The following is a 25,733-nucleotide window of genomic DNA, read 5'->3' as shown; positions in this document are numbered from 1 at the left end:
CATTCTTCCACAGAGCACATAAATACTTATCTAAAATGATAATTTATCCAAGAAACTCCCATTCTGTAGAATTCGAAAGAAAAACAGAACAAGAAGAAAGTACACTGTCCACCCTTCTACCCTGAAGAAATCATTCAACAAAGTCAATGTGCCCTGTTAGATCCACCTTTGCTCTTGGGCAAGCTCTATCTACTTTGACTTGTCAGGATGAGCAGGTGAGAGGTTGTTGACTTCCTCCAGCAGCAGAATCTCAGGTCCAGAGCAATTGCAGAGTTAGCCTGAAACATCTCAGTTTTAAACCTTCCTGAAGTTCAACACAGAGAGATGAATTCCAAGATGACCTGGTATCTCCACTGATAACAGCGAGACAGTGAGGATTTTAGGTTCATCACTGGTGTCTCATTTTAATGCCTAATGTTAGATGGAATTAAATCTAAGCCCTAGTCCATGTACCACATCAGCATAGATCTGGAAGAAAATTTGCTTTCCTCCCCATATCTTACCCCAGGCAATATCTCTTGACATTCTCCATCCTTACAGTTTTATCTGGCTATTTTTTGTTTGTTTGTTTTTTAAATTCAGAAGACTGTAAAATACAAGCGTTGCTGAGTTATTCTTGCATTCCTGCCCTTCATCTAGTCCATTTGCAGGAGGGAATAATGATCTGTCACCAAGGTAAATTCACTGCCTGGCAGATAATGCCACAATGTTTCTGCTGCCCATTTCACAGTAAGACATTCTTTTTCAATGATGTTGCATCTCTCTTCTCATGGGAACAGTTTATGGCTGACATAGCAGTAGTAGTAATAACAACTTACATTTATATTGTACACGGGATGATCTTTACTTCTCTCTCCTTCTAACAGTGGAAGGCTCCCAGTCCTACTGCAAATACATCCTTCCTGGCTACGTCAGACAAAAACCTGGATTCACTTATTCTGGGCTGCTTCATTCCTCAGCTGTTTGCTCAGGTTGTCATATCCTTCTCATCCCATTTTGTTATTGATTTAAACTGAGCCGTGGGCCACTACCCAACCACTGCTCTAAGCCTTCACTCACAAAAATCTGTGAGGATCCCCTCTTGCCTCAAAACCGCAGCCACCTCAGTCTGTCAAGCTGATGTCCATTCTCTCCTGCTCCTCACCTCTTCCCTTCCTCCTGCAGTTCCAGCTCTGGCATGCTCGGCTGTACAGTAAAATTGGCTCCCCTCTGTACAGCATGGGGGACACGGCCAGCTCTCTGCATTCTGCTGTTGGAAGCTTCCTGAAAGTGAATTCCCTGATTTTAAAAATCAGGACTTTGAGGACTAACATGTGGGAAAATTGCAGGAGGTTTGCAGTGCAAAGCTTGTCGGGGGGGACACCCCCCAAACACCAGCAGGTTTTCAGATGGGGATACAGCTGTCAAGGAGCTTTCTGTTAGAGATAAGATCTTAAGAGTAAGGAATTAAAGTGGAAAAATTACAGGGACAGAGGTCTGGATTCTGTGTGAGTGAGTGGTACAGCTACTTAACTAGTATCCCTCCCTTATGATCCCAGGAGAAGAAACACCAGCAAAGCGTTTGGCCCACCATGTTCTGGAAGATGGTGTTGACACCCCTGTGTCTGGCAAGGGGGCACTGGGGGGAATGCTGGGGGTGCCAGCATGTGACTGTGCTGTGACCCCATGGGAGGGCACCCCACAGGCAGAGTTGGGCTGCTGGTCATGTGTAAGAAAAGATAAATATTTGGATCCCCTGTAGCATCCCTACCTTTTCCTTGTGCCTCCTTTCTCCAGGGATGGGAGCGAGGTGCCGGCTCCTCATCCCAGAGTGTGGCTTACAGCAGATCCCCTTGCTTCAAGTACAAGTGAGGGAGGGTGGGAGGTAATAATTAGAAACACTCTAAAATGATTGCATTAATTGAATCTTATGAAAATGGAAAACAATGGCAGTGGGTAATAATAAAACCCTACAGTAACGATGTACATCTCTTGTTTATTAGAAAGTGCTTCACTGACTACAGATTTACTCTGGGGCACAGCAGGAAACTTTTCTCCTTTAAATTTAATCAGCCCTTTTTTGCCTTCTTTTTTTTTCTTTCAGAGAAAAATACCAGCTATCAGATCTGTGTTTCCCATCCACTCCTAAGACTCCTCAGTGCAGTGCCTGGAGGTGATAGTGTGAACTCACTCAAGAATGTGAAGGCATTTTATAAATCATTTGGTTTCAGCAGGAGGAGGAGAAAGGAGAAGGCAGAGGGATGATATAGTTTACAGCACATACTCAGCAGTAACTCCCAACTGTCAAACTTCAACATTTTCTTCAGTTGCAACAGTGGTTAACAAAAAAATGTTAAGACAGCAGACATGAAATGCACATAGTAAGCAGCACATTTAATCAACTGGCACCTTCCTACCGCCTCACCGCCAAAATCTATCCGGACACTATCACAGCCTAGGAAAAAAGTTGTATAACTGGAGATAGGGCACTGGCGGGAGAAAAAGGAGCACAAATGAATAACATGAACTGCTGTAAACAACTTGCGGCGCCTTTTGTGTGCCAGATAACAACAGCAGAGTTAAAGGAGTGTGTTTACAAGTGTGGCTCTCTCGCCTCACCTTCCTCCTGCCCCCTTTTGCCATGCTCCCTATGTTGCTCCTGGGAAAATATTTGCAAACCATTGCAAATAAAAGTCTCCTTCTCACTTTCCAAGAAACAGATCTGGTATTTTTCCATTTCAGGCCAGGCCTCAGAGGGGATTTTATTCTTGCAGCTCTGTGAGAGTCACCCTAAACTTTCTTTCCAGTTCCTAGCTAGCAACTTCTGCAACTAAAAAACAGTAACTATTTAGCTACAGAAGTGATGATGCTTTCTCTGGGAGCCTGGTCTCACTAAATTACACTCTGACAACAGCAGCAGTCCAGCACACAGCTTTCAGGAGCTGTGCATTGCTTTCCACACGCATCTCCTTGCTGGTGTACACAACTTCAGGGTTACAAAATTAAGGCTACTTGGAAAGCACCTGATTAACCCACAAATCTGCAGCATGCACAGGCAATTCACATTTTTTCTGAATGTGCAAACCAAGTATTAGTATGAAGGTTGGGATCCATTTGAATGAAAACCACGTCGTACCTGTAAAACCATGATTCATCCAGGCACTACACCACACGCTGAAACCAAGGGAAGGTGTGAAATGACGACACACATTTTCATAGTGTGTATGTAAATTTGAAAAGGTCTAGAGTCAACAGAATATCTCCTGCATCGGTTAGGATGTCAGAGTAAAAGAACACACGAGCAAGAGCGGGAAAACACGGTCCCTTGTCACAGCTTGGTGGTGGCCTCGTGCTCCTCTTGGACATTACTGTCCGGATGAACCCAGTTTAGGTGCTGGCAGTTCAGATACAGTGAAGGATGTGCTTGTAAGTAGGAGGTAAAATATGGTTTGTTATAAAGGCTGGGACTTGAGTTGCAGGGGACCTCTGATGCTCTGGGTGGACTTGCTGGGCTACATCCCCCTTGGATGTTAGGGAAGGGCAGTCTGACACCCACCCATCCACTGCTGTCACTGCCTCCACTTCCAGCCTCCATCCCCTTCTGATTCCTGCAGCCTGCACAGTGAGAGAGGCAGTGCCTCACCAGCTCATCTGCACAGCACAGCTCCCGGCACACCTTTTTAACTTCCAGTGGTTTGTCCACAGAAGACAAAATTTTGGCCAGGGAGCACTTCTGCTCGCAGGAGAGCAGTGGTGAGCTGGGCTGGATTTTACTGTTGTGATCTCTGAGTGGAGGGTTCCCACTCTGCCACAGCCGACTGGCAATGCCACAAAGATACCACCTAAATAGATGTGAAGTAATGAATACTTTGGGTAAGTGACTGATTTCAGAGGGTGCTTTTATCCACAGGCCCTGTATTTATAGTTCAAGCCTTTTCAATTAATACGCACACCCTAAAAGAATTAAACTACTAATTATCACATTTTACTGTGGTTCACAGAACTTTCATCAGATCTAGTAAATGAAATCACGAGTTCAGCAGAAGAAGCTTTACTGCGCCAAATTATGTCAAGGGTATATCATGTTGATAATAAAAGATCACTTGGTTGGAAGCCTAACCTAGAAGGTTGGGGAGGCGTAAAAAGTTCACATTTTGGATCATGCTGCTCTGGTGTGGGCGTTTTGTGTTTTTTTTCTTGGTTATTGTGGAAGGCAATTTTCCTGCAAGTAAAATTTTCCCTTTGTCTTACATTACCAAGCATTAGGGAATTTTTACATAGAAAGACAAATAGATAGGTTTGGAGTTTTGTTTTGCAAGTTAGACCTTGGCATCACATCCTCTTTCCACTAATAAACTCCCCTCTCTACATGACAGAAATTAAAATTACGCCCATACCACAAATGAAGTCCTTTCCTTAAGTGTCCAGCTTCTTGGTGGGCAAGTGTGGTGTTCCAAAGCATCCTTCAGTCTGTGGTCTGCTCTGGCAGCCACAATTACTCTGACACAACCCAGCTCTCAGCTGTTAATTAAACAGCGAGTCTCTCAAGAAGATAGGAAAAAAACCAATTGTAATGAAAACTAGAGATTGCTCACAGCTCAAGCAGCTGAGTCCAGGACACTGGACTGGTTGAAGTGAGCCCTGAGGCACCTCTTGCCATGCAAAGGTGGGACACGGGCAGAAGGGGATGCCACAGAGGAGAGGGCAGCGACCTGGCACTGAGGTCCCCTCAAGGCAAAGGAAATCCTTGGCCCTGCAGAGGGAAGCTTGGGAGCTTCCTAGGTGGAGGCTTCTATCCTTCCCATTTCCAAGCTGCCCTCTAGATGGCCCTTGCTGTTATCTCATGGATAAAGATTCGTGGAAAGGAATGGAATGGAGCAACAGAATAAAAATATATTTTGAAAAGACTTAGAATAATTGCAGCTGTATTTATGCACCTTATCCACTGGAAAGGTTCATTGCCTTTTTTCTGTACACACACATGGAGAAATAAAAATATATACTCGAGCCACATTTTTATTTCTCCTTTCCTTTGCAGCATTCAGCCACTCCAAGCGTAATGAACGTTTCATGTCTTTCAAGCACTGCTTTGTCATGCTATAAGCATTCATTTCATGCTTTGAATATTTCCTGTCATACTCCCCTTGGATGAATTTTTTGTGGGAAGGCTTTGCTTGTGAAAGTTAATGGTTAGCAACAGTGAAAACTGAGGTCCTCTGTCAATCCCCAAGTCTCAAACACTGTAGGTCACCAATGAGGAAGGGTCTCCACTTGGCCCCAACAGAGGCAGCACAACTGACCCCGACTGACGACCATGGATCTTGCCAGATTGATAGTCAACACTCTTCACAGTTGCCATCACTGGGTCCCTTCAAGAGAGTGTCAGCTTCTGAAAAGCAGGCTAAACCCTGAACCTATCAGAGGGCTCACTAAATCCTGAAAATGGTGTAACTGTGCCTTACAATCTGGACCACAAAAGAGAATATGGTAATACAGGGAAAAATTGTGTTTTCTTTTCTAATTATTTAGATGCTTCTTCATGGCAGTCATTAAACTGTCTGGGAAATACACCTGGATGCTGCAAAGTTTCACTTCTAGACGATTATGATTAAAATACTTTATTTCTAGTACTTGTTGGGATCTATCTGTAATGAAATAAGATGAAAAAATGCAAGACTACATTACACATAAGTTAAATTTATAACCAGACATATCTGCTTTTGTTTCCTTGGGAAACGCTGGCTCTCAGAGCTGCCTACATGAACTCTCTCTCACAGGGTGATGAAACACAGGTTGGACCTCATCAGACCTTTGTTGGCTGAAGGGTCCTGTTAGAATCAACAGCCCATCCTGCCCAGCTCACAGGAAGGCAGAAACCAGCCCCACCAGTGCTCCCCAGCTTGGCCACAGCTTCCAAGCCTGGACAAATTTCGCCATTGCTGTTCCCGGCAGACAACGTGATCCATAAGGGTGCAAATCTGTTCAGAATTTGGTCCTGGCAAGTTACAAAGGTGCAAACAAGCTGACATCACCAGGAGCTTTGACTTCAGCGCCAGTGATGAGATTCCTTATTGAAAATGCTAAGGGCTTTTTTTTAAAGCTTTTTCTGAAGAAAGTTAATTTTAGATTAGTCCCTCAGGCTGTGATAACTCTTCAGCGTGGCTCTGTAAACAAGAGAGGAGAGTCTTCTTGCATTTATAAGATTCTGATGCAAATAATCCTATGAACAAGAACACTAATAAAAGCTGCTGTTACTGTATTACCGCCTTTGCAGCTGTAACTGATAGAAAACTTTCTCTGCAAGGCTCAGTTATCTGCTGCAAATGAGGTGTTTCAGGAATGTTAGTCATCTGAGACCACGTATTTTCTAACAGCACCAGTTTCAGCATTGTGTATTCAGAGAACTCTGGTGTCCGTGCACTCCTCAGGTGGGAGCTGAGGGGCTTATCCAGAGACAACCAATCCCCCAGACACCTCAAGCACCTTCTTGGGGAGTTGGCATCAAGTTCAGTCACAGCTGCGAGAGCCTGTGAGGCAGCTGGACTCTACCTGAAGCTGTGGGGACAGGAGGTCAGGCATAGAGGCATGGTCTGAGCAAAGGGATGGCCTTGGAAGGCAGAATGCTTCTAATTGTTAAAAATTCGGCTGCTGGAGGAATTGGAGGTCTTTCAGCTACCGTCTAACTTAAACAGTAGTTGAGTGATGGGGACAACCACAAAGAGCAGTTCTGCCTATCTCAGCTTGAGAGGAGGGTTTGAAATGTGAACTCTGCATCCAAAAATGCCCAACCCTTGGGCCAGGTAGGCACCAGTTCCACTGGCTGAAGCCACCACACTGCATGGAACACGAAGGCCAAGTTTTGGGACCAGAAAGAAGCCATTCTCAGAGGGACTGGACTCTGTAGCTTGTTAGTTAGGGCAGAGAGGTCTTTCCACACATAATCCCCTCCTCCCTTGCAGCCAAAGCTGTATCATGCCTTCCATGACCAGCTTTGCCCAGAAAAGAAGAAAAGGAAACTTGTCTTTGCATATGTTCCGACTGTTGCCTTCTCTTTCCCTCACAGCTCAAGGAATAGAATTTCTTCCTTTATGTTTTTAGCATATACTTAAACATTTTTTTAAGGTTTCATACTCAAGTCCAGCCCTACTTAAGCAAAGAATTCAGAGATGATATTTACAAGTCCAGTGTAATTACTGCGGGCTTGAAAAACGAGTTCTGTGAGTTACGGTGCATCATTGTTTTTCTTTTTTCTTTCCTTCTTTTTTTTTTTTTTAATGTTACAAAGAACAATGTGCCTTTCATTTCCTGCAGTGCTGTTAAGGTACTTGCAGCTCAAAGCAGCGAGAATACATTAAAGCTAAAAAGCATTTGGTTTGGGCATTAAACATTTTTATTTTTTTAGAAAAATGTCTCTCCCTCTACAGAAGTTGTCTGAGCAATGGATTTGGCACCCTTTTGCAATCAGCTGTAATAATGAATGCTACTTTACTCACTTGAAATGGGAGAATTTACTGACTTCTTTAAAAAGAACTTGCTAATCTACAATTGAAGTGCTTTGCTACCAACTCTGAGTTACCAAATCACAATCCCACCTGCTCGAGAGCCATCAGTAGCCTGTCGAAAATGACACAGCATTCTCCTGCTTTCACAGCACGCTCGGTGTGCACCTTTACGCTGCAGTTATTAATTCACCAGTGCCACCACATCAAACACAAACATCACCGTGTGAATGCCTGACATCCATTTACTGACAGCAGCAGCACAACTCTGTCCCACAGTTATTAACCACTCTATGCTACATCCTCCTTGCCTTTCTCCGGAGTTAAACTCCTGCTGGAGCAGAGCAGGATTTGACTTCTAATACTCTCTGAAAGCTAGAGTCACAAATATCCCCTCTTTGCAGACAGAAAGAGCAAAAGGTTTTCCTACAAAAGTTTAAAATAATCCTACTTACAAAAAGAAAATCTATCTGATAGCTGTTTCCACAACTGAAAGTGAGAATAAAAGCCTGAGAGAGAGTCCACGGCAGTGCTGAGCTGGGAATTCAGTTGTTCCTGATCCCCAGGCATGCAGTCACTTCACTACATCAGACTACCCATTTTGTCATCCTCACTTCACTGAAAACCTAGTTTGTTTATAAAATACAACACCAAACCAGTGCATTTAACAAGCTTTTAAAATCAATAATTTTTTTTTTTTTGATTGGGTGAATTGCAAAATCACTTTGCAGTGCCAACTGAAATGAAGCTTTTACATACCATTAGGCAACTACAAAAGTGGGGAATTTTCCACATGGGTGTTCCACCCAGCTGGTCAGAAAAAAACCTCTTTTGAGCAAAATATCAGGGCATCAGAACATGCTCCTGCCTTTCAGATGAAGTTGCTGGCCTCTTTCAAAATCCCTTCCGCAAATCTACTCACCCATATAACAAACAGAGAAATTCTGGGGTTTCTGCTTCTCCCCAAAAAGCTCTTTCCCTTGCTAAGGGAGCAGCACTGTGCACACCCTGTGGGTATGAGTTAGTTTTACCCCCAGTTCCAGGACAAAGCATCTGGACCTTGGACCATGCATGCACCAATGAGCCCAGTCTCGCCTGCGTGTTTGCTTTTCGTGGCCATCAGGCTAGGTGTCTCTCTCTTTCTCTAGGAAATAATTAAATGTTCAATATTTCTGTAAATTTTTGCATTGGTGATCAGGTAAGTGACTGCCTGAAAACTATTCTAGCTTAATGAAGGCTGAAGGAAAGGCAAGAATTGGTGTTGAAGCCACCACTGAGAACAGAAAATGTAACCATCTTCTCTGCCTGAGATGAATCTGCTCCAGAAAATGTGACTGTAAAGCCCACTAGAAGAAAAGGAGTGGCTTTAAAAAAGAAGAGCTTTTTTTCCCGTGAACTTCACTTTAATGAAGGTTAGACATACAGGCTTTCCAAAACAACACATACAATTTAGAATGATAAATTAAAATTTGTAGTAGGAGGCCTTCTTTTTCAGGGCTGTATAGTTGACCCTTCTGAACCTACATTACTCAAGGTATGCAAAATATATGTGTATAATAAATAGCTCTAGAATTTATGGAGTGGAACAGAAAGGATATTAACAGGCAAGTAGAGAGGCTGTATAACCCTCACAAGGCCTTTAAAGATTTATTTTTTTAAAATGAAGGAATGCATGCATGGAAAAGGTAGTACTGAATTGATACACTTCTTTGTGCTTTCCAGAAGCACATGCAAAATGATTCCAAATCTGCCCCCAAATCTGGTCATTCCACTGTTGGCATCAGGGGGAATAAGATTATTCACGATACTATTTTTCTTTGATTTAAAAAAAAATAAAACATTCCTCTCTGTGTGGGCTCATTCTTACTCTCAGTAAAATCAATTACGAGCCTCCCATTGACTCCAGAGAGATTTGGATCAGGCCCTGTGGAAGTGGGTCTACAGCAAGTGTAGAACAACGCAGTTAATATGATTTATTGTGTCCGTTTCTGTGCGTGCAGTTTTTCATTTTCTAAAGCCTGCAGTTTTGCTTTCATCCTCACGTTCAGGAGATAAGAGCTGCAGATCTGTGTTGATCTACACGCCGGGTACCCTCGAGCTGGGGGCTGTGTGTGCTGGGAATGAGCTCAGTGTCTGCCTGGGGGGAAACAACCCCTTTAGGGCCAACACATTGGTAAAGAAAATCTCCCACACAGGCAGTGCAAAAGGTGCGTAATCAGTGAGGAGGTTGCTGCTGTGGTAGGGAAAAATACCCTTTAGTAAAACTGAGAAAAAAAGAAAAAACATTTTCCTGTTTATTAAAAAAAAAAAGTACCTTTTGCAGGTCACCAACAAAGTTCCAAGAATTCACTCAAAGATTGTTTTACAAAGAAGACTCAGGCTCCAAATCAGATATATTTCATTTCACTAGGCTCTTACAGATTTTACATTATTAAACACTGACATTGCTGCTTTTCGGGGCAGTTATTGAGTAACAGTCTTCGTTAAGACTGAGAAACTGCAGGGTAAGAAGAACTGAGCTTTAATAGCTGTGAAAGAATATTATTTAAACACAAAATAATAACATGCTTGGTGCCTAATACATTCTAAATTAAAATATGATTTAATAAACACAGGCAACATATTCCCCATAAAAAAACCCCAGCAGAATTGGCAGAACAAAAATCACAGTTTAGTCAGTTCTTCTCTTAACCTTGCAATCCTTTGGCTACAAATTAGAATTTCTGTGAAAAGGATTGATAAGGGAAATTAGGCACTGTCTTTCAGAAACAACAGCAATGTTTTAAGATAGTATGTTTGGATGAACAGCACAAAATCTATCAAAATATGAAACCTTTCATATTTAATGTGAGGAAATGCAGGAACCCTGAAAGCCAAAATCTTACCAGGCCAATGAGCCCTATGTTCTGTGTCCTATGATACATGCTGGTAATTTAAAGGTTTTTATGTACCTAAACCTCTTATTCTCCCCTTAATTTTATCTCCTGTTGAAACCCTAATCCAAAAAGCAGTCTGGATGCGAATGCAGCCCTTCAGCATCACTCTCCCTTGTTTACTTGCTAATGAAGCCCCCAAAACACACACTGACCACATATACAGCTGAAGAGATTTAAGGCAAAAGCAGTTTGTTGCTCTGTGAAAGGGAAATCATAGCTGTATTATTATAGATACAATATTTTTACATGAATTTACACATTCCAAAAATTGTGACAGGGTTCAGAGGCATAAACCTTCACACAAATTCTTTTCTATATATGCAGAGCAGACCCCGGTACAGTGGATCCCCCAATCTACATTTAGGTCTTACAAAAAAAGTCTGGTTATGAATAAGAAAAGTCAAGAAAAACTAGTAATAATAATCACTTTCACTTTGGGAGACATTCTAAACCCTAAATACAAGTAGTAAAACAAAACTCAGTTGCCCATGGGCCAACAAAAATTGTTGAGGTCTACCTTAGTTAAACAAAAAAAGGAAGAGAAGCTGTTCCATTACACACATATTTATCCTTTCACATACAGTCCCTACAGAAATTCACTATTATTGAATGATTTTTTTCGGGCTGCTTTACAAGCAAGCCATTGGTTCAGTAGAAACTATTGCTTCTACTTTAAAACCGTCCCAGTCCAAAGAACACGAGCGTTCCCAAAAGTCACAGTCCTGCTGCTGCTTCCAAATAAGCTCAAGCCGCTGCCACCTGAAACCATGGTATTGAGAACATGGAGAGAAGAAGGGGCAAGGAACTATAGTTGAGACACCCTGACCTGTTTACTCATGGTATCTACAACCTTTAAAGCATGATCATGAAAAAATACAAACTATAGTAGCACCTGTATCAGCCCTGCAGTGGCACCTGCTTGAGCAGGTACTTCAGTATGTCATGTGAGAGCATCAGTAAACAAAAAGTAGTTAAAAGCACATAGATAAAACCAAAAGTGATGAAACACACACCCCTAGTAGGTCCTGACTCATGGCCCAGGGACTGAAAGCCTTTGCTATGTAGGAATAAGGATAAGGGTTGCATACAGCAGGCTCTGTAATAGCATCTCCCTAATTAAAATTATTTTTAAAGGAAAAAAATTCTCTCTCCAGGACTGGAGAAACAAATGCTGCCTGAGATCAGTGAATCAGTAGCATTTTAACTATGAGGAGAGTGCACACCCTCTTTGTAGCTGTCCCATGTCAATTATTCTGGATAATCTTTTTATATTAGGCATGGGGAAAAAAAAGTCTTTATAAATATGGGCTGTTTTAATATCCCAAAGCAGGAGCAGCAGGTAAGAACTTACCATTTTCTGGCTGGTCCTTAATATCAGCTTCACTTGGCTGGCTGGGACTTTCAGATTGACTTGAATCTGAAAAACATAAAATACAGCCAAAAATTACAGGGTCTGCTGTGGAAAATAGATCAGAGGCGCCAGACTTCCTCAAAAGGTTGAGAGTACAAACTAAGCACAGGAGTGTTGCACTAGGACATGATAATGCAAAAGTCCCGTGCCCAGGTAATATGTTTGTAAGCAAAAAAAAAAAGGGAATCTTGTTTACAGCACTACACAGAGTGCTTGGGGTGTGTGTAAACACAAAATAAGCTTTGAGAATCCTTCTTTTTAAAGAAGGCATGTTTAAATTACTCTCCTACATGTTTTTTATAATGCAGCCTCTATGTTGTATACAAACCAGAGCCTTACTCCAACACATAGTAAAGTCTCAAAACATATCTTCAAGCAGGCATAGAAAGGTAACTAAGCAACCCCACAAAGTCGTGGAGATTTTTGGCTACACATTTCTGGAACAAAATCTGCAAAACTGAGAAAAGAGCTGGGTTTTGGCGTACTTTCTCAGTGGTTACAGTACTACAGGAGCCCTAAAATGTACGGTGTTGGTGGTGAACTGCAGTGGGATAAATGAGACCTGATACTGGATGACCTGCTTTAGAACTTGTGTAAATAATCCTACAAACAATTTATTTGCCTAAAATAATAAAATTATTTATATGTGTAAATATGAGTGTTTTGCTTTTTTTACATTTTATTAACTCTACTTTATGTGAAGATGATTGCTCTTTGGTCCAAGAATTATTCTTAGTAGAAGCTTTAGTCAAATAGTATTTTCCTTCTTAATTATTTCTGCCACTATGAATTGGGGAAAAAAGGTCCCTTTACCTGTGGGAAAAAAAATTTTTTTAAAAAAATCCCTCAAATTACTGTTTTTGCAATTAATACAATTTTATTTTCCTTCCCCAGAAATTGTTCTGTAATTTACCGATTCCATAAAAAAGTTTTTGCTGTGAAACAAAACTTAGGCAATGAACCCACTTGCTACTGCCTCAAACCCACCCCTAATCATGACAAACCTATTTTCTGACTTCACCTTGACTTTGCAGAGTTTGGAATTAGCTGTCTGAAATCTGACCACATTTCAGTGAGAAGTCAATGCAAGATCAAAAGGTCACGACACTTAACTGTGATTAAATTGAAAATCTTACTTCTATTGCAACAGAGTCATAACACCACCCCTTCTTTTTCTTTGAGGTATTAATAGCGCTGGAAGAAGCAGTACTACTAGTGACCTTGGGTCAAGCAATGCTAATTTATTGCTTTAAAAAGGTTCCTTGCTTTTAAGCAAATGAAGATTTTAATTACCGCAGAGCACTATAAAGAAAATGCCTATTTTAAATATTCAAATTTTTTTTTTTACCTGCTGACTGTCTGCTTTAGGTATCATTCAGAAGCTTAGAGGACAATCTTGTATAAATTAAAAATTATAAGTGAAAAAAAGCACTCGCAAAACAAAAATTGATAAATTTCAGATTATAAACATTCAGAATATTTAGCCAAGAAAGCATCAGTCCTGGTACTTCTATTTAAAATAATGACATTTTCCTAAAAAGTGCTAGATTTCCCAGTGTGTCCAGAATCCATTTTATCTCTTTTGTATTTTTTATTTTTAATAATTTCTCCAATGAAGCTAAGTGAAAAAAAATATTCTCACTTATGCAATTTCGTTTCAAAATATTGATCTTCTGGGTTATCTTTCCCTGATAGCTCAAATCAGTGCCAGCACATAGACTATGGGGTAACATGCACAGTGCTGTTATATTCTGGACACTTGATTTTGGCAAGAAGTTTCATGTTTCCGATATCGCAAAGGTAGAAACAAAGGTAAAATATTAGGAATGTAAAATATTTAGTTAACATTTAAAGTCAACATTCAATGGATTTAATTTTACAGGGCGGGCATTAGGTTTTTGCTTATATTTTAGGTTTTTCTTTCCCTTCAACCAGCCATGGTTCAATCAGCCTTTGGGCTTTATGTTTAAAGTAGGCTCAGAATTTCACAAAAATTTATTAGATTTGGAAAAGTTGCTGCTGAAATATGGGACTCAAAGCATGTTTTCCTTTCAAAATTTGAAACAATCCAGGGAAGGGCTTTGTGGCAGTGGCAAGAGCTGGGCTCGGCGCTGGCACCTTGGCTCCAGCACAGCCCTGCAGCCGGTGGGCAGCACACACAGCCCGAGCTGCTCCTGGATTTTGGGAAACAAAGTACTTTTGTTTGCACTGAGTGCTGTTTTTCCAACACCAAGGCTAGTGGCACAAGAGAGGCTCCACTGGCCATAGGACATTTGTTTGCACACTGAATCTTAACTTTCTTCTTTTATTACCCTGGCTACTGCGATAACATTTTTCCTAATTCTATTTTCCTGTAACCCTCCCCTTTCTGCTGAAATTAAATTTTAATTTCCTAAAAAAAAAAAAAAAGACAACAAAGGCTTTAAGCACTATTCTTCATGGAGAAGCACGGTAAAACGCAGGATGAGGTAGAATTAAAGCCACTCTACACTGCAGTAGGGATCACGGGAGGCTACCGAAAACATGTACTGGGCAAGCGTATGCTCAGCATTGTTATGCAAGGTGGCATCTTGTGGAAACCCCAGATAAGAAGACTGAGTTAAGGCACTTAGCCAAAATGTTTATATGCAGAATTTTGCTTCCCTGATTTTATTCAGATGCCGCAGATGATCCGGTACATATAAATGTGCCGCCACATGGTTAAGGGATTGGCAAAATCAGAGCCGTTGTGTTTTACAGTCTTGCCTAGGACGAGGGAGTCTTGCTCAGCCTCCACCGCTCGCTCTCTGCTTTTTCAGCAGTTGGCACTAACTCCCGTCGGGGCTTTTTTGTTGTTTTGCACATGGAAACTTTCAAATTCCAGTTTTCTGAATGTTCAGTGTTTTGCGGGTTCGGCTACAACGTGAGGGGGAATGTCTGTCCTGCTGAGTCAGTTAGCCAAACAGGTGACCGTAGGAATAAATTAATTTTTGCCCATACATAATTGATATAAATGGAAGATCGTTTTCATAAGCATTTGCATTAAATCAATAAAATCACTTACTATAGAGCAGTTTAACAATTCATTTGATTTTCTCTTTTCTATATATTTGATAGCCACTCTGCAAAACAGTATACACTTTATGCCTATTTTCTTTAGTAACAACACTGCCTGTTAAATTCTACCACCTGCAATAATTAGAGCCATTGGAAAACATACAAAACAAAATATACAGTAGATGCGAGCCCCTCTTGAATCCACGGCTCCCTGCGGCAATGAGTTTCATTGGTGCCTTAAGCTAAGGCTGGTAGGAAGCCAAAGAATCTGTATATTACAATAAAGTGCATGTTATTAAGGGGAGGATTTAAATGATTTCAGATGGAGTTGGAAATATTATAGTGAGGAACCACTATTAAGATTGCTGATTAAAAAAAAAAAATCACCAAGGAATCTAGTTTTATGTTTAAGGAAGCTTAACCTTGAATAGCACAATGGGTTTTATTTGGGGGCTTTTTTAGTTAGAGAAAAGTTAGTGGTCGGAATTTTTAACCCTGAGTTAGCTACAGTTCGAGTGAGTCTGTGCACTGGAGTCAAGGTTACTGGGCAAGCAAGGCTCAAGGGGATCTGGTATCAACTGTAATCATGGCAAACAGGATAAAAAAACATATTGAAGCTATTTTACTCTCTACTTCCAAGAATCAACTATGATTAAGGGATAAAGGAAAAAAAACCCAACCAACAAAACAGGCTAGTTTTTCAAAGTAGCATTTCCTACCACATCGCTATTCTCTGTTCCTCTTTGGATCTGCTCCTTAAGCATATGCTACCCCAGCACGACCGAAGTGGTTACGCCCGAGCCCCAGGTCTGCCTGATCCCAAACCATACGCAGGCAGGGACCTTCAGCTCCAGGACGGAAGCTCTGGACTTTTCAATATGCAGTTTTCCTTTTCAGCTGCAGCAGGAACACAGCTCCAGCTGGGCTGCACGACGGCTGCATGGAAGCAGGGCTCGCGGCGCTGGAAGGGAGAGCTCCATTGTTTGGAAAGAATAAAACCTTCCCAGGAAAGTCTGGCCTGTGGACAGGACCAATGTCAACAGACTGACAATGTTGTTCTTTTTTGTAGACCGTGACACAGACGGTGTAGAGTTGTTATACCCCTCCACCAAAAAAGCCTGTTTCGAATGTCATGGCACTTCCCAGTGCTAAACCACTCCATGGCTGCCTGACTTGGGAGAAATGGAACACTCTGTTGAGCACTCCCAAAAACACACCCTGTCTCCCAGGACATGCTGAATCCAGCTTTGGATTCACTGGGGTGGCAGTGACCCCACTCTCTGCTGCTCTGCGCAAACCAAATTAATAGATGTCAAGATCATTTTTTACCTCTGTAGAGCCACCCCCCAGCAGAAGCTGTGTCTTTTGAGCAGCTTGTGAACTAACACAGGTGCAGACACATCTATCGTGGAAACAGTAAAGGTGATCCCCACGTAGTGGAGTAAAAAAATGACCAGTGATGCCAGATGAGCAAGGCAGCACTGCCATTGCCCATGCTGAGCCTGCTCTGCAGTGAAATAGAGTGGGTTCCTCTCCTCCACAGCCAGCCCAGAACCTCACAGAAGTGCACAAGTTAAATTTTCCATTCGTATCATGTTTTGGGGGGGGGGATATTGTATAATAAACTGACATATTTTATTCAAGTTTCAGAGTCCTATTTGTAATAAAAAATTTATATGGCTGGGTTGTTTTCATGCAATAAATTTTTCATCTATAATTTTGGGCATGGATTCTACCAAAGATTTATATATGTTAAAAAAAATAATTTAAATCATGCTCCTTTATATACAGCCCTATGTAGTGAGCTTAAGGGATTTACAAACAGAAACCAGGACCAGAACTGGAGCTTTTTTACACTCACTTTTCCTTCATTATACATTATAATGTAAACACATAGGGATCACTCCATACATGCTACAATTATTATTTACGGCTATTTTGGTGGCTACTACTATTTCTTTTAAGGCCTGGCTCTCCCTTTCACTCCAGCCATTGCTTTCAAGTCAACTTTTATAGAGAGTTCAAAGTGCTTCATTATCATCCACCTCACCATCACACATGTACATGCCCACACCAGATTTCCAGTTTTATTGCATACCCCCTGTACTCTATGCCCCATCCCCACGGCTCTCCAACGAGGTTCTGCAGTGGTAAAATCCCTGTGGTGCCAGCCTGGTTGTTTTTTTTTTATAAGGCGAGGACTCTTAATTCCTGTACACTGGGAAAGAGATTATCTTTGATAATGGAAATGTAAATCAAAGCTTGCTGTTGTTTATTCCAGACAGACATTTGTGTGTTAAGTCTGTTTATCAGGCAACACTTTGTCTAAGCCAGGAAGTAGTCAGCCTTTGTAACAAGATGTATGCAAATGATTTTCCCATCAGCCCTTGCCACAAAACTTTTGTGGCAAAAAAACCCTTCTTGTTACTTCACCAGTAAGACGCTCCTAAGCTACCCCATAAGTAGACTAGCAACAAAACAGCCAGCGAGACTATGCTGATGAGTTTGAATGAGCCCAAAACATGTGCCCACAGTCTGTTGCTCGGTATTGTAAGCAGACTTTGTGTATTACATCTGTTTATCAGGCAACACTCTGTCTGCTGGGGCGGCTTTGTACCAAGGTGGATGCAAACAAAGATCTCCACAACTCCCTGCCTAACTTTTTTTGGCCACAGAAATTCCCCCTTACTTTCCTCCTCGCTGGAAATAGGAATGTGAAACTTCACTGAGAGGCTGTGAGACCGTAAAGCTGTATCAAAATGGTTTCATTTTAAATCAACTTTCTTTGTTCTCACAAGCCCATGAATGATTTACTGCTATCGTGTGATAGTCTAGAATGTGGGGAATCTGTGTATTCCCATACTTGTTCCTTGATATTACAAACAAGTATTTGATTCACTTCTAAATGTTTGTTTTTAAAACAGTTTACAGCCTTTGATTCCTGCTTACTGATTCATTTCTGGAACATTTTCTATTTATTCCTTTGCAGTAGCAAACGTTAATTTTGACTTAATTCAAATTGTCATCAAAGGCTTCCTTAAGAAATCCCACAGCACAGATTTTATTTGTTATAATAAAATATTCTTAAAGTAAACATCGTTCGACTGTGTTTTTTTAATTCCAAGAGATACAAAAATCCGTTACCCAAAGGATTCAAATTGGTTCAGCCCTTTTTCCTAGACAAAATAAACACTTTAGGACTTTACTTGTTTGTATTCTCCTCAGTGGTGCTGTATGCATCACCAGCTAAAAACAAAGAAACTTTTAGCTGCTCAGACAAAATGCAGAAGCTCCCCAAACAACGAAGCGGGGGGGTGGGGAGGCATTCAGAAAGTCTGACAGTCCATTCAATATAGGGATGATGGCCATAATGCATCCAGGGTCCCCTTGCTAATTAAATATGCATTGGCACAGTTTTGATCGATGCAAGCCATGGATCAGATGACACACCTGCAAAATCTTGAGCCCAGAGCTCCCAGGAAAAGGAAAATACAGGCTGTCTCCTTATCTTTGTTTTCAAAGGCTCTCAATTTCTGTGCTTAGATATCTAATTTAATTCTCTCACCCCTCAGCAAACTGGATTAGGAAAGTCAATACTGCCATTGTGCATCGACAGGAACACACAGCTTTCCTTTTATTCAATTTAGCCATGACCTTTAGACAAAGATAATGACAACTGTCTAAAAGTAAGGTAAGGCCTTAAGGAAGACCCTGCTGAGGGGCCCCTCTTGCTTTCCATGGTTCCTCTGCCCAGGAAGAGCCCAACAGCCATGGAGCAAATTCCAAAATAGATTTTCTTCCCAGACCGCAATGACTAGGACCGGCTTGGCAGAGCGGTTCCCTCAGCCACCAAGGGCTCTGTCCCACCCTGAGGACCTGGGACACCTCAACACCAGCAGCTGGACCCTCATGAGCCATTTGCCGAGAGGTGACAACATATCCGGAGGAAGTGCACATGCCAACGGCAAAGCCGAGCCCTCTCACGAAGAGGGACCATGCTGTCCTATTTTTCCTGTGGCTGTTAGGGACACAGGGAAGTGGAAGGGTCGGGCGAGTGCCAGCAGTAGCACTAATTTCTAATTTCTGGCTCTGGTACTTGGGAAGAATTGTAATCCTAGAGCTAAGAACACAGCACAGGGAACCGCACACAACCGTGGCGGGAGGAGGAAGCGGCACGTGGATTTTCCTGGAGCTGAGCTGAAGCCAATGGAAATGACATTACTTTCCAATAGGTCTCGCATCAATATTTTTAGCAGCCTTCCTACACGAGATAGCATCTTTCTAATACATCTGTAAGGGAAGGACAGAGAACATGCTCAAGCTAACGAACAGCTATCAGCCAGTAATCCACTTTGGTACCTGCAGATACAGGTTGTACCTGAATCAGTGATTGAGGCATATAAAAATTCATATTGATTGAACAGCCCAACTCCACAAAATGTGAGCTTCCATGCTGCACAGTGTTTTAATTCTGTAGGATTTTTTTTTAGCTGCATTTAAAAATATACTTGGCATTTCTAGCTGTGGACCAATATTTTTCTCATGTCTTTTTATACAGATTTGGAGGGAAAGATATTTGTAATGGAAAAAAAATATGTGCAAAGTTGGATCGCTAAGTTTCTGTAATCCTGGGAAATAAAAAAAAAACAGCCTATGTAAGAGCTACAAGAAACCATATGGATCAACAAGAGCTGCCCTCATATCCCTAGGAAATATATATTAACCTACATTTCATCATCATAAACCCCAAAATAAAAAATCTAATTAGAGTCTCTACCCTCAGATTCACTTCTAGAAAATTTGCTTATCTCCCTCACAAAATGATTTACAGTACTTACATCCATTTCTTCAGAGTGATTTAAATTTATTGAATCATTTCAATTTTTAGAGAGCTTCCATTTGGATCTGTACGGGTTTCTAGACATATGTAGTGCTCAGTTATTTAAAATTAATTGCAGTACAATAATTTTAAATTGCCTCACACTATACGAATCTCAAGTGCTTTGAAATATTTGAACCATTCTATTTAGAAGCCATCAAACTTCTGAGCACATGCATCAAAGAGTTGTTTTAAAAGCCGAAGGGCCGTACTGACGATCCCAAAGTGCAGGTGAGCACGGCTTTGGGCATGCTCACTGCACATGGTCCTGAATTTATAGAACAATTCAACAGATTTTGCCCGAATGTCAATCTTTAATTAATAAAAACTGATCCTGTAATAATTTCAAACCACTAAAAAAATTCTAAAACTAAAAAAGCACTGTTATAAAATAATGGCATACATTAAAACTATTATTACTTCTAATGTATATTTATGGAACATCCTTTTATTCTGAAAATTAAAACAGCTTATTAACATTAAACTAAGCTTTACAACACCTCTGTGGGAAAGGTGAGCATAACTATGCCCACTTTATGCAGAGATGAAGGAGGCACATAGAGGTTAAGTGATTTACCTTGAGAGGCACAGTTACTAAAAGGAGTAAAAAGCACAGGGTCGAAGTCTTGAGCTCTAGATAATAAAGTCTCATTCCCACCAATGTGGCCATTACAATGGCAATGGCTTAGGAAGCCTTCAACTACATTATGCGGAAAATTACTTGGTGGAATGGATCCGAAGTCACCTAGAAGGGATATTTCCAGTCACTCCCAGCTTCTGTTTACCTTGCCTTTTTTTTTGGTCTTATTAGATATTTTGAAAAACAAAAAATCATTTCTCTATATCTCTCCAGAGTATTTTCTATCTCAGTTTAACAATACCAACACTATTTAGGGTGACAGTATTTTAAACCTGACTTCATGCATAAGGCAAGTGAAGATGGAACTGTGTGACGAGCAGATCTGGTAGCTTTAGTCAAAGTCTCCAGGTCAGCTTCTGTGCAATTTTACACTGGTGAGTAAACCAACATCAGCAAAGCAGGATTATGTCCACCATATGGTGAGACTCCATTGGCGGTAGTACAGTCACCCAATTAATCTCTATCCCCCACCATCCCCTTGTTATTTATTTATTGTGACAAACTCATCCTTATGGGACCCAAGGCGGGGAGCTGCGTATTCTCAGGCTATTCTAGTCAGTGCCCATCCTCATTCTTTATCCATGCTGCCCAAGCAGTGTCTGGTGGGCTGGTACCTCTCCACTGGCCAAGACGCACTGTGCTACAAGGTCACAACCAAGGAGGATCTCTAGATATTCCATAGAGGGCAAAAATAAGGAATTTTTCAAACCTACCCTACATCCAAAAGCCAAATAAACCCCACTCCCTGACAATGAGTGCAGTCTTTGGAAACTGCCTTCCAAAACTCACCTTTCTAACATCATCACATGGATAACAAAGCTGTTTCTGGAGACCATCAGTGCTCATGTATTTCAGTCAGTGCCTCTTCCAGCCATTTGAGACTTCATCAGCCAGCGAAAACAAAGAAAAACCTTCACCAAATTAACACACTGGGCAGAAGCCCCTACCTCCTTCTCCTTTTTCAACCTCTCCTGCTCCTCTTTCCCTAAAAAGACAACTGTAAAATTTTCCTAGGATTTAACAAAAATTCAGCTAGAAATCTATACATCAAACAGAGTAAAGAATACTTAAAAAAGAACTAATATCTCAAAGAATGGGCCCATTTTCCCTATAAAGGATTATTCCAGTTCACACAGGGAAAAACTATGTTGATAATAAAAATATGTGTGACTATTTAAGAAATAAACAAAAGATGAACTAATATTCCATGGAGATTTTGTCAATACCAGATTAATATCAAGTTACAGATGAGGCAATCTAAGCAAAGTTTAGGTACTATTTTTTTATTGTGGATCTACACTTGCAGTCTCGTTTTCACAACTCTCTTTTATTTTGATGTACCTGACCCTTTTCCTCTTGGCTCCCATTTCAGCCCCTCTTAAGTACATATTTGGTTGTAGTGGCCAATTTTTTTTCTTTTTTCTTTTTTTTTTTTTTTTCTGGCAGACGTCTTTTCCTTGTTCTGTGCACTCTGAAGAGTTCAACGTGGCATGTGAAAAATTTCCATTTCAGGTTTTCTTAAGCATTATACAAAATTAAACTGTTGGCAAAAATACATAGATATATGAAATTATGCAGCAGAAAAAACTGCTCAATAGTTCCCTTTCCTCTCTCCCTACCTTTTTCTTGCCCTTTTTTCTGCAAAAAATTGCAGAAATATTGCCATCAGCCCAAAGAAAAGTCAGAGAGTTTTGCCCACAAAGAATTGCCACTGACTGCTGCTCCATGGATGTGTTTCTACTCTCACAATATTGTAGACTGTGAAGAAGAACTGAGAATTACCATAAAAATCAGGACGTGTTTTGTTGCATCAGTATCATGTTGGCATCAACACCACAGACTCGGGCAGAAAAAAAAGCAGCCTTTTGGTAGGCAGCCTACTCTTGGTCTGTGTTTCTGCTGTGTTTGTAAGCCATGTAAGTGAAAGAGAAAGTTAAAACTTGGAGAGAAGTAACATCCTGCAGGATCGGTACGGAGCCACCACACCGAGTTACAGCAAAATCTAAGCTATGATTGCCGTAAATCATGGAGAAATGGAATTATATCCACATCTCAAAGGACAGTGGATCATTATAAATATCTGAAAGAGTTGGGCATATATACAGTTCGCCCCCTGAAAAATATTAAGCTTAATGTATTGACTCTGAAAAAGCAACCTAAAATCTATTTTCCACCAGGTCTCAGTGCTGCAAATCTAAATCTGAGGAAGGAATTTAAATGCAGAAAAGTCCAGAGTTCTCCAAACCGGTAACCACACTGCGTAGACAAAATTTTAATCAAACTTTTAAAGCCATGGCTATGATCTGATGAACAGACAGCTTGACTTGATTACATTTTTAAGTTTCAGTTTCTATTTCTGTTTTAAGATGAAAAAGATCATAGAGTGTCAGAAATTTGAATACTGAATAGCAAAAGCTCTTGCAGGTTTAGAAAGCATATAGAAAAGCTGGCAAAAGAAAATGCTATTCCATTGCCACCATCTGCTTTCTGGCATATTGAAGAAACTTTACTAACAGCAACATTTTCTTGCATTAGAATATCTGCTAATTAGTTTTGTTGTAATTTTTTTTTTTAAATTACCTTTTACACAGAAGGCAAATAGCCAGTTTTTTTGGCTGGCTACACCTTACACCATGTCTGATAACATTTTCACATTAAGTTCAGTTTACCTCACATTTTTTTCTATCAAAATCCTATCTTTAGCATAGTCAAAGCCTGCAAAAACTTTGCCTCGCTGAGACTAAAGAAAAAAACATCAAACATACGAAGTGTTAAAAATCGCTGAATAACTCAAAGGAAAAAAGATAATTTTGAAGGCGTTTTGGCTGAAATCTATTTTCCTTTGAATTGCATGAGTGTTTTAAAATGTTAAAAACACTACAGAGTGACTAATGAATGTAAAAGAATGATAAAGAGTATGGGTCCAGTTATCAGTGATGTGCCTAAAACAAAATAATTTTGGACAGTCTGCCATGCAAATATTGACTAAAATGTCATAAATAATGTCTGCAACAAAGGGAATCCTGCAAAGTACTTAATGCATTGTAAAGTGTGCCTTTTAGCAAGCAGTACGTTACAGAGCCTGGAAACTTCAGTTGGACAAAAAAACCCTAAAATTTCCCAAATAAAAATATTACTAATGTTGTTTATCTTTTTTTCAGAAACAAACCTTCCAAAAAGTTAAAGGTACAGCGTCACATTTGGAAAATGGTTCAGTTAGTAGTTGACTTTTCAAAAAGAAATGACTTGTCCAGAAATTAAAAACAGACCAAATGTAACCAACTCATTGACTTCTGACTATTTTCTCTGCCATTTTTAATAGTATTTTCACCCATTTCTTTGCTGGTAGGGAAGAGGCTCTTTGCAGGTCTTTATCAGACTGTACTGAAACCAAATGCAAAGATATTAAGTCACGCTACCCTGGGCCAGAGCTGAGAGGTGGCAAAGCTTCTGTTCCAGCATTCTTAGGACCTAATTCTGTCTCAGTTCCAGAGTCCAACTGATTCTGAATGTAAGGTTAGAGATAAAAACGGAATCCTGTGAGAATGATGGCAAAAGATTCAGGAAGGGCAGCTCAAAACTACTTTCAAAATCCCAGAATTTTGGTAATTTTATTACTTTTTTAGAAGCATTAAAATATGAAGTCAAAATGAGGAATGACATAGGAAGCTGCACTAGCAACTCCAGATTACTTGCATCTCCACTTACATACTGTGCTACCTGTAATCACAAACAACCCAGTCACTTTTTTCTGAAAGTCTACTAAAAGAAGGTCTACACTGAAATCTTCTTCATGTGTTTTGCAAAATTTCATTTCTGAGAGAAATTTCACAGCCACAGAGATGACAAAAAACAAAGATATTTTACATTTCTAAAGCATCTTTCATCCAAGATCAAAGAACTTCATCAACAATAATTCTCAAAATACTTCTTTGAAATAGGAGTACTAAAAGGAGTACTATTAAATCTATTTTATCTTTATCTAACTTGATCTATTTTCTTTGTAAAATGCTAGTTACTGTAGCATCTCTCTAGGCAGAGCGTGACTATAGGTTAAGTGACTTGACCAGAAACACTTACTAGCTCAGTGGTAGACCTGACCATGATCATATTCAGGAGTCAAGAAGAATCCTAAACCTTTCATCTACTAATTAAAAAAATGTATATGTAAACTGACTTAGGGAGGACAAAAAACCCTCTACCATCATGGGATTGAGGTGCCACCAAGGCAAATGAAGGATCTGGAATCAGCAGGCATATAAAGTAGCTGGTAGGACATGCTGTGGTAATGTAGTGACAGATCAATAGGTGTGAGATGGCAATACACCGCATATGAAAGGAAGAATCATGCATTGCTATTTTTCAAAACTTTTGGAAAAAATTAAGTCAAACTCTCTTAACAAAGATGCAAAGTCTCCCCCCTGAAACACGCACAGCCCAGAGAGAAAGGGAAATGGCTCCACCAGAAGTGCTCCCTGCTCTCCTGTGGAGGCTCAGAAAGAGCAAAGGTTTACCGGCTGCACCACAGGTCACCCACAAACAGATTGCTGGGCTGTGGGGCAGAGTCTGGGGCTGAAAAATTTGTTTAACATGAAACTTACAATTCTTTAAAAATAAATTACAGACTGTGCTACAAACCATATCATTCAGTCTTTGGGCCAACATAATTCTTGACATAACCCAAGTGGAATTACACTGGGGATAAACTTAGCACAGTGTTTTCATAAGGCTCCTTTTTTTATCATTCCTGCAATCAGGTCATACGTGGCTATAAATGATATTCTCCTGTCTGCTTTGTAACGTGGACGAAATGTTATCGACTGCGTTCTGCCGCGTCAGAGAGCAGCGCACACTCTGTGAACGTCCGCAGAACCTACTGCTGATAAAAGCAGCCTCTGTTTGGAGAGGTGTGCTTTATAATCCTTGTGGTTTTGCAGCAGAGGAACTGTTGGACAATGAAGAAAAACATTTCAGCTCCCCTGAAAGTTTGACTGCTCCTTTTCAAACAATACAACACACGATTCGGGACATACTGCTGACACAGCAACATCAGTGCCTCAAAGAAACTGTGGGAAATGTCAAATTTATGGCCCTATGGGTGAGTGTTGGAAGGTTTTTTCCCCCCCTTCAGCAAGCCTCTGTCAAAAACAGAGCCTCTAGAAAGTTTTTGGCTACGTCCCAGCAAAGCAGAAGGAAGCTGTATCCCACACTTCCCTTGGGACTTAATGAAATATACAGCCTCTGGGCTTCTTTCAATTTGGTCTTTCAGATTGCTAAACCAGTGAAAGAAGGATCCTAGCTGTCACAAACGTCACATGTTTGGGGTCACCTGCTGCTCGGGGGTTCTCATGCC

General features: G+C 40.6%; 1 protein-coding gene across 18 annotated transcripts in view; it reads right to left on the bottom strand.

Moving 5' to 3' along the window:
- NFIA (nuclear factor I A) overlaps window positions 1-25,733 on the bottom strand; it is a 410,570-nt gene that overhangs the window by 103,722 nt on the left and 281,115 nt on the right. For 17 of the 18 annotated variants that reach the window (XM_027694338.1, XM_027694337.1, XM_027694341.1 and 14 more), the window contains one exon: window positions 11,766-11,831. The exons of the other annotated variant lie outside the window; for it this stretch is intronic. In XM_027694338.1, the coding sequence (XP_027550139.1) occupies window positions 11,766-11,831 (66 nt within the window). The remainder of the gene's footprint in view (window positions 1-11,765; window positions 11,832-25,733) is intronic. 18 annotated transcript variants of the gene reach the window in all.

The sequence above is a fragment of the Neopelma chrysocephalum genome, unplaced genomic scaffold (assembly GCF_003984885.1).
Source record: "Neopelma chrysocephalum unplaced genomic scaffold, ASM398488v2 Primary Assembly neopelma1_97, whole genome shotgun sequence".
Lineage (NCBI taxonomy): Eukaryota > Metazoa > Chordata > Aves > Passeriformes > Pipridae > Neopelma > Neopelma chrysocephalum.
The sequence above is the reverse complement of the archived record's forward strand: the minus strand, read 5'-3'. Positions and strand labels throughout refer to the sequence as shown.